This window comes from Epinephelus lanceolatus, chromosome 17, assembly GCF_041903045.1.
Source record: "Epinephelus lanceolatus isolate andai-2023 chromosome 17, ASM4190304v1, whole genome shotgun sequence".
In the NCBI taxonomy this organism is placed as follows: domain Eukaryota; kingdom Metazoa; phylum Chordata; class Actinopteri; order Perciformes; family Serranidae; genus Epinephelus; species Epinephelus lanceolatus.
In genome coordinates, this window is record NC_135750.1 from 14045870 (window position 1) to 14057170 (window position 11301).

At 42.5% G+C, this 11301-nt stretch overlaps 1 protein-coding gene across 1 annotated transcript; it reads right to left on the reverse strand.

Moving 5' to 3' along the window:
* Positions 1-755: 755 nt before the first annotated feature.
* Positions 756-10884, reverse strand: LOC117247960 (5-hydroxytryptamine receptor 7-like). The gene is made up of 2 exons (XM_033612633.2): positions 9713-10884; positions 756-8618 (listed from the first exon to the last, which is right to left on the reverse strand). Exons 1-2 carry the CDS (start codon positions 10291-10293, stop codon positions 7718-7720), a joined length of 1482 nt encoding a protein of 493 aa, XP_033468524.1. The 5' UTR covers positions 10294-10884; the 3' UTR covers positions 756-7717.
* Positions 10885-11301: the final 417 nt, after the last annotated feature.

Consider the following 11301-nt stretch of genomic DNA (forward strand, 5'->3'; position numbering starts at 1 on the left):
ACTTTTGTTGGGACTACCATTCTCTAGTGCTCATGCTGTTGTTTTGAGACATGGCTCTACATGCTGGTGGATTGATGGAAGTGCTAGAGCAGACCGCTGGAATGGACTGCTTGAATCGCGTAGCGCTGGGCTGGATAGAAAACCTGAATCAGAGTTTACGTAAAGCTGGATCAGGAGTGCTTGGATCGGATTTCTTCCATGCAGTCCGATCTGATGCCGATGCACGTTTTTTGCTAATATCACGGGCCGATGCCGATATCGGATCGGGACATCCCTAATTCTCGTCAGTGATTTGGATGTCAGACACCGACGCAAACCTCGGACTGTCACCAGGGAGGCCACTGTTTCCTTCCCATGTGAATTCTGAGCCAAATTATGATCTTTTTTTGTAAACCTAACCATGTGCTTTTTTAGCACAACAAATAATGAGGTGTTTACCGACATTGTACGTTTATTTTGAAAAGACTGTATGCATCTAATGAGCTGAACCTGTACATTTCCTGTGTAAACGGAAGTTTATTTTGAAAAGACACAATGCATGTAACAGGTGTAAATTGACAGCGTCCCAGAATGTCAACAGATGCAGGAGGATACCTAGCACGTCATATTCAGATGTGAAAGTCTCCTGACAAAATGTTGATACTTGACAAGTCGGGATGAGAACGTGTTGGCAATCCACCCACCAAGTTTAGAGGTGATCATATGAACAGTTGTCAAGAAAATCAAAGGACAGACAGACAGACAGAGACTCCTTCTGTTTTAGTCAGATTTAATGATTCGATTGAGCAAATGATGTCACTTCACATATTTGCTCATCACCCACTGCCCAGTTACAACTGTACAGACTGTAAACTATATTTACATTTAAAACAGGTCTAAATCTTCCTATTGGAGGGTTGAGTACTTCCATCATTGTGTGATCCATTAAAAATTGTCCATTCACTACAGTATTGACCTTAAAACATAAAATGCGTTACTCCAAACCATTCATTTTGATTGTACTTGTATGTGTTGAAGTTTTCTTCTAGAGTTTGTTGTGGGTCATATGGTCATAAACCATAAGATTAATTAATATCCTGCTGTTCAAGTAAAAACAAGGCTTCCCCATGGCTGCAGTGAGACATATTTTACAGTCCTGTCCACGGGAATAGTTTGTCGGTAATTATGGAATTGTGTAATCTGGTAACATGATTGGTCAAAGACGCATTGCATCCGTGCAGATAAATCCCATAAAGCTTGTTTTGCAGGCTTTATGGGTCATTAAGCCCAACTGTCGTGGTCGCCAGGGAGCAATGGAGTCACCTCCTTTTTATCATAATATATGCACAGCATTTTTCACATAATACATGTGTTGGTAAACAGCATATGAAAGCGTTATTGCCCCCCCGAGGACTGTTCTTTGTTGTGTGTACTTTGAGGCTGCTGACAGTACAAAGTCCTGCAGGATCAATGCTGTGTGTATAATCCCAGCAAAGAACATCCCCTTTGGTACAACTGCTCTATAAAAAAGGTGATTAAATGTTCTGAAACAGGACTGCATCATGGTCAAAAACAGCGTATGATTAGGACATCCAACATCTGTGCCAAGAGGCTAACCATCTGTTGGCACGAAAATTGAAATACATTTCTGGCACACATATGTATTTACTTTTATAGTAGTCTTTAGCAGTGGTTAGTTGAAGTCACCTCAGTTCAGCAAGGTATGTCTTAAATATTAAAAATCCAGGGTGCATCTTGTTTTTGTCATCTTAGGTCTTACATCATCCATCACCATTTAAAAAATACCATATTTTAATCAACGTTTTGTTTAACAGTCATTTCCCAACAGCATTTTAGGTCGTCCTCACATTGTGGATATTTTCAAAGCAAAACTTTCACACCTTTTTTTTGGCAGCCATCAGGTCTGTACCATTGTATCGCTTGATCTTTGGTTGGTGTGTCATTTTAGCTGCCATTGACAGAGATCTCCACATCTTAATGGCTGGTTCACAACCTTTAGACCTTTCAGCCATACAGTTATTCTATTACCTCTCTTATTTTTTTTTTTTATTTTTTTTTATTTTCACACTATTACACAAGGAAGAAGTAAAAAATGACGGTGAATTCTAAAAAAGAAAACTAAATTTGTGTAGCAAATATTTTGTTAATCATCTCACAGCCTCTTAGATTTATCTTGGTACCTTGGATTTTCCACCAAACTGGATGTAATATTGCCACAACATCTATAAATTAGGAAAAACTAAGTGATTTTTGTGATACAGTTTTCAGTTTGCACCATAAAGATCTTAGCAGCTTGGTCTGGCTCCTTAACTCAGTTCCAAACTAATAAATGTACAACAGGTAAGAAAGAGTGAGACTTTGAAAAGATGTGGGTGTTGTTCACTTGAGTCCTGCTGTCAGTGAAGGTGTCTGCTTTGATCAGATACATTTATGTGGCCACCAGAGTGTTTTCAGGAATGCTCACCCAGGAAAGTGGAGCGAGGCAGAGAGGCTATTCTGTTCAATAGGAGGGCACATTCAGTCACACTTGTCAACCTGTCTGAGGCTGAGATGCAGCTGACAGCCAGTGAATGCCACAAGTGTGCCTCTACCTTTAATTTACCTTTTAACCCATTGCCCCTCCTCTCTCTTCCCCAGTGATGCAGCCCGTGTTTGGCCGGTAACATCACCTGAGAGCCAGGTGCGTGGTATGTAATGCTCTGTTAAGTCAAGCTGTGGTTTGTTCTTGATTTTCTTTTGTGATAATCATGATTGTGCAGTTGTTTCCCACTTGGTTTGTCAATGTTTAGTTCCATCCATGCGAGTTGGCACCATCAAAAACAAAACACATTGGCATTGTACATTTCCGCAAACCAGGAGTACGTTACATTTGTGTGTTTCCAGAGTGATTAAGTATATGAGCTGACTTTGTCATGCTGAAATGAATGGCGTGACCCCTGCCAATATGCAGAAAACTGTTTGAGACCAACAAACGACACAAGAGGTTGTTTTTTAGCAGGTCATTGCTGTATTTCTAGCAGCTTTTAAGCCACCACATGTTGGAGTTTTTTAATGACCTGCTGCTGTTTTTCCTACTGAGATAGTGCCATGAAAAGTGGTTGTTTTTTACAGAAACAAAGCTGTGTTTCCAGCCGGGATTGTGCCGGCAAAACTGGGTATTTTAAGACAAAACGTGATCATATCCTAACCATAACCAAGCGGTTTTCGTGTCTTAACATAACCACACATTAATCACAGCATTGATGAAATGTAAAATTTCATCAGGAGATGCTTTCACTCTATAATTAACAAATGTGACATATCCATGGTTTACAGTAACGTACAATGCCAACATCATTCTGGTCACTGGGTTGTGTCAAAATAACAATAACTTCACTCCTCCATTAGTTTTCATGGTGGATGTGTGTGTGTGTGTGTAACACTGTGCTCCACTGAGATTTTGGATGCACTCACTTTTGGATGCTCTTTTGGAAACGTGTGCCCCTGCTCATATCCACTGGCAAACACCCTCCATAAATTTTATGACAGGAAATGGAGCCGTGCCATGGCGGCAGCGAGCCCAGAACGAGTACAGTTCAGTGGCTCTCAACCTTTTCAGCTCACGGCCCCCAAAGTGAACCAATTTCTTTACTTACAAGGCTGAGGGCATGAACAGGCCGCACTATGAACTATGACAGCAAAATATATATCTTTTTTTTTTTTTACCCATTTCAGCTCAGGTTACCTCAGGCAAATCACAAGGTAATGACCAATACTTGTACCCATATACATAATCATGCCTATTTTTCTCTGGATGAACTTTTTGTTGTTTAGTAGGCAGTTTGGATTCTTTCTTATTAACTTGAAAGGTGTATAATATTTCCCGCACTTGCTTTTTATTTAATTTTGGCAACCTGGATGAATCTACAGCACCTCTGTTGCAGTCCTTCTCTTAAGGCTCAGAAGCTGGGCATATTTTTGCATTAAAATAAATATTACACAGAGCACCTTTACTTAATGACTAGAGAGGAAATGAAGATGGAAAGTACAATGTTCACACGTTCTCAGTACAAAGAGATTTTTATGAAATTGACTAACTTGCCTCGGTTGCATCTCCTCAGAACGCAGTGCAAATTCAAGTTAATGAGGACAAAGTCTCAGCAGCACAGTCTGTACTATTACTGGCAGGGTAGTAAAAAAAAGTCGTCAGACAAATCCAACTCTGCAGTAACACCTCTTTGCGACTTATCTCTTTACACATTTAAAAAAAAACACAATAATAGGGGGAAAATGGCAGAAATAGGACAAAGCATGTCCCAGCTGTCATGTTCAGGGTACTTACAGTCAACATACAGTAAGAGCTTATTCCTGTTATTACACACAGGACATGGCATCAACATCAAAGTAATTGGAAATTTGGTGTGCACATATACAGTATATGCACTCTGTCACTGCTCCAGTTCACTTCCCTAGAGCCAAACCTGTGCTTTACTATAATGAAACGCTGAGCCGAGAGTCTCCTAATCTCAGAGGGAGTGGCTTTGAAACGCCAATGAAACGCCGGCTATCATCTGCCCTCTTTCCTCCTACGTCCAAATCAGATTTCTACTCCGTGCCGCACCCTAGATTAATGGCCCAAGAGACAGCTACATTAGATCCTGCGCCTCTGTAATTAGTTTCTGTGATCACATAGAACTCAGTAATAGCAGAAGGTGAGTAGGTGAAGAATCTCAAACTTGCTCCTAAAAGTTTGACACCTTGGAATATGTAAAACTGAAGTTTGTAGCTACAGTGCTGACAAGATCAGCTAAATAATTAATTGGTCGATCAAAAGAGAAATGATTGTCAACTATTTTAATAGCTAATGAACATGGGCGGGTTATGAGACAATGGGCACTACCTCTCTTACACAGGAGGAAGACACCGACTTTTGGGTGGTTTTGCCTCTTTTGTTGTTGTTGTTTATCTTTTTGCAGCTCCTTTGTATCTTCTTGTGATTCTTCGTAGTCATTTAGAGTGTCTTCCTGGTCAGTACGTTTTGATTTGAATAACATTTTGCAGGTAAAGGCCCCTGACATTTTGGGGCCCTGGGCCTGTGCCTAGTAGGCCCATTCAGTTTTCCATCCATGCCAATTAATTTTTCAAACCTATTTTCTCAGTCAGTTCCTTCCCAGAGTTTTTAAGTATGATGGGATTCTACAATGAAATGTTGTTTAAACACTTTTATTATTTCATGGGAAAATGTTCTTCATGTTTTTTCCTTCCTTTACTTACTGGTTTGAAGTGGGCGGGGCTTAGCTGGAAAAAGATGATGGCACTTATTTTAGATTCTATTGGAGTGTAGCGACATCACACACAATCCTGATGAAGCAGAATATCTTCCTTTTTTTTGTTAAAAGTTTAATAAATAAAAGCTAAAAACTCATGAATGTTTAATGATATAGATAAAGACTTGAGACTATTTGTGCGTTCCAGTACTCATACTATCATACTATTTAGTATGACAGAAAAAGACGTCAAATTCAGTGTGCCAAAAATACCAGGATGTTCTCCTGCACCTGGTCATATTTTGAAGTATGCAAGCCAGCATGCTTTTCTGGCTGTTCTGACCCTCAATCCTCTGCGCTGCTGACGATACATCACATTGACTGAGCTGCAAACAGATGACAGTTTGACAGCTCATTAACAGCTGTCTGAAGCCGCAATGACGGACGACAGCACCTTGAAGTGACTGATGACCAGTTGAATAGTGATAATTGGAACATTGAATGTTTAAGTGAACAAAATAATCATAAAATTAACCAACAAGAAACTGACAAAAGGGCATAATGATAAAAGTAACAGTGACAGAGATGTAATTTGCCGTGAATAAAATATACAATGTGTGCAGTTATAACTTAAAAGTTAGAACCAAATTCATTGCAAAGAAGTAAAAGCAGATTCTATCTATGGTGATCTTGGTGAATGGCGTTTTGTTTTATCATCAAGGTAATGGATATATGAGCAATAGGGGCAAAGTTCAGGGCGCAATGTAATGATGATGCAGTATGTCCTGATTGTGTGCATACTTCATGCAACAGTATGTACTATGTAAGGGCCTAACATACTAAAAGTAAAAAGTATACTTTTGGAACGCAGTGCATTTTCTAGGGGTTTTAAGTTATATACTGCCCACAATTTGCAGGTAACAGCCCCCCAAATGCAATGTTCAGTCTGTTGTCTATCACTGGAACTTGATTATCTTTGGGCTGTTGGTCAGACAACACAAGGAATTCGACGACATCACCTTGGGGTCTGAGAAATTGTCATTTGGCATTTATTGTGTATTTTCTGACATTCTTTAGACCAGAAATAACCAGCTGTTGAACTGATAATGACTTGGTATGACATGGGTGTGGATTGGAATAGTGTCACTGAAATAAAAAAAATCTACAAGAGAAAAGCAGACCATCCTGAAATCTCAGTTTTAACCATGAACCACTCCTCCATTAGCTTTTGTCTGGATAGCGCCTGGCTCACAAGCTATTGTGTGACATAATACACAACAAGGCTCACACTGAGCCACGACCGACTCGGGAGTGCTCACAGGACTGTCACACACTGTGTCAAATCTAAAACACGAGGTGCATAGTTTGAAAAGAGACTGTTCTGTGCTGTAAATCAACCTTTAACGATGACTGAGTAAAAGGCACAGGCACATTTAAATAAGTCCTAAGTGATGATTTTTCTCTATACATCTTTACATCTCTACTGTGTTGGCTTCCATCCTGTGATATCACCTACTAGTTCCTCACATCATCGAGTGAGCAGCCTGGTTATAAAACATCCGATGCTGATTGATAAATCGTTTTTCAACGAAGTCGTGGTCAGGACTTGAGAAGAGGAAAAGGGAGCAAGTTTTGGCACATTCAACACATTGTGGTATTAACAAAAAAAGCTTCTTCAAAAGATATAAACTCATGTCAGGTCTGGTAGATCGTCAGAGGACCTCTGAAATAAGGTTTGTCCCAGAAACAACACGGCTGTCGACTTGTGTACAAATTTTACATGTCAGTTGAGCTTTTATTGTCCTCTTGTTATCATGCTTGTCCACTGAAGGAAACTCAACATTTAGAAGCAGTGAAAAATAGTGTCACTGTGATGACCAGGGACCAAGGTGAACACATTTGGTGTTGTAGCCTCATGGGCCGCTTGCTCTCCAAGAACTCCTCCATTTTTGTTTGTTAGTTTTCCTTGGCTCAGTCTGAAAATTCAAGACACTGACTGCTGCGGTAGAAAAGTTTCCACTCATGGTGGTGAGAGTGCAAAGTCAGTGTGTAGCTCCACCAACTTTTGTAACAGTGTCATGTGCAAAAGACTGTTCAGTAGGGTAGCAACCAGTTGTGAATGCACCAACGTAGCGACCATCGTTACAGTAGCTGGCCATAATTGTTCAGTAGCAGTGAGTGCACTGCAGCAGCCACTATTCAGACAATATGAATTCATCACAACGTTCCCTCAATTTTTTCCGCGATCCCCAGATAATAAGATTTAGGCTTCTTCAGTGTTCCTTCACGTGCACCCATTTAATCACAGCATCCTGCCTCATCTCACCTGAGCAATCATTTCACAAATTTGGGGAAATAACCATTCTGGCAGCGTGGTGGCCTTGTGCCGCAGTCTAAACCCCACTAGGCATTCTCCCTGGCAGTTGTCTCTGTTGGTCTCTGCAGCATCGTTGATTGGCAGACCTACAGCTTTACACATCAGTGTCTGGCTTCTCCACCAGTTTCAGAGCCTCGTGCATGCCAGCCGCTGACAGCTTCCGATTGATGTTCCTGTAGCGGCACCGCAGGAGGTTACTGTAGGTGGTCCTCAGATCACGATTGAAAAATGCATAAATAAAAGGATTAATGAGGGAGTTGGCGTATCCCAGCCACAACAGAGTTCTTTCCAGCCAGAGCGGCACACAGCTGCACTCCACGCCGCAGACAAACGGCCTTGCAGTGGACACCAAGAAGAACGGCAGCCAACAGAAGGAGAAGGCGCCCACCACGATGCCCAGAGTGGCTGCAGCCTTCTGCTCCCGTTTGAAGATGGACTGGTTTTTCCTATGCCGGCGTTGGTGGTGTTCGCCGGTCTTGAGGAGGCGAGAGACGCGCGTGCTGCACTCCTCCTCCACCTCACGCTGGAGCTTTAACGCCGCTGCCACACAGTCCAAGCTCTCCTCTTCCTCAGGTTCCTCCTCTTCAGCCTCTGTCCCTTCGACACTAACTGTTTCTCCTGATGCTGCTGGCCGGTGAGCATCATGCCCCCCTCTTCCCCCCCGAGGAGCCACCCCTGCACTCTGCTCCCCGTCCCTGGGGAAGCCAGTGATGGTGTGCTTGGCAGCGCTGAGCTTGGCTGCCCGGTAGATCCTATAGTACATGATCAGCATCACTGACATGGGGATGTAGAACGCCACAGCTGTAGAGTAGACAGTGTAGCCAAAGTCTTGACTGATGAGGCAAACTCTTCCGTCATTGACGTTCTGCGCCCAGCCGAACAGAGGGGGCAGGGTGATGGAGGCTGAGAGGAGCCACACTGACAAGATCATTTTGGCCATGCAGCAGCCGTTTTGCCGGACAGGATACGTCAGGGGTTTTGTGATACCCAGATACCTACAGAGAAAAATGATTAAAAATCTCTTAAACAGGCAGACACATTTTAATTTAGGTTGTGATCTCTTTTACAAAGGTATTTTCTTGCCTTATTCTACTCTGAGTAAGTGATGCTCCCTCCACCCTCAACAAGGTGCCCTTGAGCAAGGTGCTTAACAACAAACTGTGGTTGCCATATGCAGCCCCCAGGTTGGAAGCTGAAAGCTCCAAGATGCTGAGAAAGACCATATGTGACCAACAAACCTTTCAGTGTTAAATAAAGCTTAGCTCCACATGGGCCATTTCACTACAGAGCACACTTACAGGATTATGCCTCACTGGTTTAAAACAATATATATAGTACATTTAGATACTGGATTTAACCCACCAGCCCACAGCAGATACACAGGCATGTTGGGTGCTCATGAAACATCTGCATAATTTTATTAAATTTACGAATTTATATGTGAACAAAAAGCTATAAATCATTCATTACAGTGATTTTAAATTTAGATCTGGAGCAATTGGAGAGTCATTTCTTGCATACTGCTTCTGAATGCTTTCACTCTCCACTCTGGTCCTTTTATTTCCTTTAAAAGGGTTTTCAGTTAGAACGGAATCTGGCGCACAGTGAACAAAGAACCGTATTGAAAGGTCACAGGTTTGATCCCCTCATCAGCCACTTTGTGTCACCAGTGTTGTCCCAGTGCCCTTGAGAGAGACAATGAACCTCCGCGCTCTGACCTCCGGTGTAATTGAGCGACAAAATATTTTATTAAAATGCGTAATGGATTTTTTTAAGAAGATGGTGAGAGGGAAAAGTGGGATTAAAAACTAAGGAAGGGATATTGCCAAAAATGTATCTGCCTCTGACAAAATCTTCATGTGGAGAGTCTGATTCCAAAACTGCGATGCGTAAAAGTTGAATGAATCAATAATAAAAAACATAAGGGTACTTATATTACAAGTTGTACATCTGCCCTGGTGTCTTTTCTGTCTTGTGCTAATAATGACCAAGTAACTTTATATAGTGTGATAGTTATTACATATTGTTTTACTGCATTTAGGAAAAAACATCTTCACTCTGTTAAAGGCATAAAATAAGTTTATCTCACCTGTCAATGCTGATTACGCACAGAGTCATGATGGACGCGGTGCAGCACATCACATCCATGGCGATAAAAACGTTACAGAAAAACTGTCCGAATATCCACTGACCGCCAATCAAGTCCGTGATGCTGACAAACGGCATCACGGCCAGAGCCACTGACAGGTCCGCCACGGCAAGCGAAACGATCAGATAGTTGGACGGCTGGCGCAGCTTTTTGACGAAGCACACGGAGATGACCACCAGTAAGTTCCCGCAGATGGTGGACAGTGTGAGCATGGTGAGCACCCCGCCGATCAGGACTTTCTCAAACCGGCCGTAGCTCAGGATCTGCTCGCCGCACCGGGTCCCGTTCGTCTCCATGACCTGCGGCTGACTGGACGTGGTTGGAGAAGTCGTTGCTGCCGCTGCTGCCGCTGCCTCTGCGGCGCCCTGCGCAATCTTCAGCAGCCGGGGCGCAAGAGCCTCCGAGATCATGATGTTGGTGGAGCCCCCGGGATCTCCACCACCGGCTCTATCTTCTATCATGAACGACGACCTCATGTTGCCACCACCGAAAGTTGCGTTACTCGCTCCCACAACAACCATTCTGCTGCCTTCTGTTCCTTTTTATCCATGGACTTGGAGACCCGTCCGGTGGTGACATAGATGCGCACGGATGTGCCGGTGTTGGTGTGAGAAATGAGTAATTTCTTTCCACAGCCCCCCCTCAGGCTAAACTACTCTGACATGCTCTTTTTCCTTCATAAAGCCTCAACGCCTTAATTTTTCTATTTAGAGGCATACTCGTCATTACGCACGTGGCACGCCGAAGGCATATTCCCAAAATACCTGACCTATAAAATACGATTTTATTTCTTGTTGTCCACCCTGACAGCCCTCCTACTTTTCGGCCCGAAAGATAGAAACTTAAAAACCGCAGTGCGCGCGTATATATCTCAAAAGTTGACGTGTGACGTCAAAAGACATGTTGGATAGCCTATAGGCTGCCGAATACCGACTATTTAAGCATGAAAAAAAAAAAAAAAAAAATGATCCACGGCACACGAAAAATCTCTCAGGCCTCTTTGGAGTTCATTCTACTGAAAATGTCTTGGCAAGGACAAAGTGTGTCCATGGATGAGCGTGTGTAATTGTGCAGAATGACGAAATGTTCTGTTTCAAATTTATTTTGGTATCACCTCTGTTATTAAGCGTTTCTCCCTCCACGCACTCACGCACGCACGCGCACACATATACACACACAGGAGAGAGATAAAGACAAAGGGTGAGATTACACAGAGTGTGAGAGGACAATGAATGATGGTGTGAAGGAGTGGGCAGTCGCCGGGCATTTTAGAAAATTGCTACTATTACTATAAAAATAATCCATCCAAGAAAAACTGAGGAGCGTCCTGCCATATTTCTGAGATATGACAGCACAGTGTCATTGGGTTATATTTCTGATTTGTTCCAGGGTCTGTTATCGTTCCACTTTTAAGGAAAAAGATACAAGTGACTTTTTTTTTCATGAAGACAAGTTTAGTTTTAAGGATCGGTTATGTAACAAAGGTGGGGGAGCTCAAGTGCCATTTTCCCTCAATTCATCCATCAGTC

What these genes read in the sequence shown, in the direction of transcription:
- LOC117247960 (XM_033612633.2), bottom strand. Translation starts at nt 10,293, where the DNA reads ATGGTTGTTGTGGGAGCGAGTAACGCAACTTTCGGTGGTGGCAACATG. An exon ending in TGCGTAATCAGCATTGACAG is followed by an intron (nt 8,619 to 9,712) that starts GTGAGATAAACT and finishes TTTTCTCTGTAG; the next exon opens with GTATCTGGGTATCACAAAAC.